The 1,287-nt window shown below is 44.1% G+C and overlaps 1 protein-coding gene across 1 annotated transcript in view; it reads left to right on the top strand.

Moving 5' to 3' along the window:
* Positions 1 to 267: 267 nt before the first annotated feature.
* The window catches only part of LOC107710396 (myotonin-protein kinase-like), a 10,163-nt gene continuing 9,143 nt past the window's right edge, over positions 268 to 1,287 (top strand). Inside the window, exon 1 of the mRNA XM_016515161.1 lies at positions 268 to 713. Within this exon, the coding sequence (XP_016370647.1) occupies positions 512 to 713 (202 nt within the window). The 5' untranslated portion in view covers positions 268 to 511. The remainder of the gene's footprint in view (positions 714 to 1,287) is intronic.

Genomic DNA, 1,287 nt, shown 5'->3' with positions numbered 1-1,287 from the left:
TGGTTTGCACTTTATAGATGTTTGTTTAGCATGTTGTATATTAAGCACGTAAAACGTGTCCTAAATCAAGTGAATTCTTCTCAATTCTTCTCAAGTTAATTAATTTAGTTTTAAAGATGAATTGATATTTTACTGAAACACAAGACAGATGTGATTTTTTTACAATGTATCACTCTCAACTGCACAGAGAGACAGAAAGAGGAAAGAGAGAGACACGTGTGCATAAACAGAGGAAGAGAAGAGCAAAAGCGGACGAGAGAGAAAGACAGAGAAGAGTTCAAGTTCATTCGAACAAACCGACCAACTTCTGTATTTAGAGAAGCTGTGAGTGACCTGAGTTTGATAGCAGAGCACTAAAGACACGAGAGACAGAGAACAAAATACACAATAACACACACAGAGCAGAGAGAGAGAGAGAGGCTGACCAACACACCAAAAAAGGGCTGGAGAAACACACGGACAGAAGCACACAGACGGACTGGGATTCAGGAATCATGGAGCAGGGCTGTGGATGAGCCGGATCTCTGCCATGTCCACGGGCCCCGGGCCCACAGGGGCCGCTCATGTGATCGAGCCGGACCACAGCGCGGCGGGTCATGGCAAGGGCTCCGTCAGCCTGCAGACGCTGCTGGACCTGCTGGTGGGAGTTTATCAGGAGTTCAGCTCGCCTGCTCTGCTCAGAGAGAAACACGTGCAGCGCTTCCTGCAGTGGGGTCAGTGCATCCTCTTCATCCTCTTCATCCTCATATGTGTGTGTGTGTGTGTGTGTGTGTGTGTGTGTTCAGTCAGTCAGGGGGCACAAGGTCATGGAGGTCATGTGATCACGAGACACATTCACCGGTTTAAAAAGGGACAGTTCACCCTACCATTCTGCCATCATTTACTCACACTTTCATTCTGTGATCATTTCAGTGTTCACTTCCAGAATGACAGTCATCAGCAAAACATTCTTTAACATGTAAGCTGGAATGTTTGTATATGCAAAAGTACTTATGACTTTAAAAGACCTTCAAATCAGAACATGACTGTTTTCATACTTTAATTATGATGCTCTTTAGTCATTTGTGAAGCATTTGTTCCTGCTCTCTATCATTGCATGGAAAAGAGCAGCATGTGTTTGGAATGAAATGACAGAACTGATATTTTTAGGTGATCTGTCCCTTTAAGGATCACACATGTGTGTGTCACAGTGGTATTAAAATAACGCTTTTAGAATTCCGCACAACAGAACATTCACACACACACACAAACACACACACTCTCTCTCTCTCACACACACACACACTC

Source organism: Sinocyclocheilus rhinocerous, unplaced genomic scaffold (genome assembly GCF_001515625.1).
Source record: "Sinocyclocheilus rhinocerous isolate Xijiao unplaced genomic scaffold, SAMN03320098_v1.1 scaffold56, whole genome shotgun sequence".
NCBI lineage: Eukaryota > Metazoa > Chordata > Actinopteri > Cypriniformes > Cyprinidae > Sinocyclocheilus > Sinocyclocheilus rhinocerous.
This window is presented reverse-complemented; position numbering and strand designations above follow the sequence as displayed.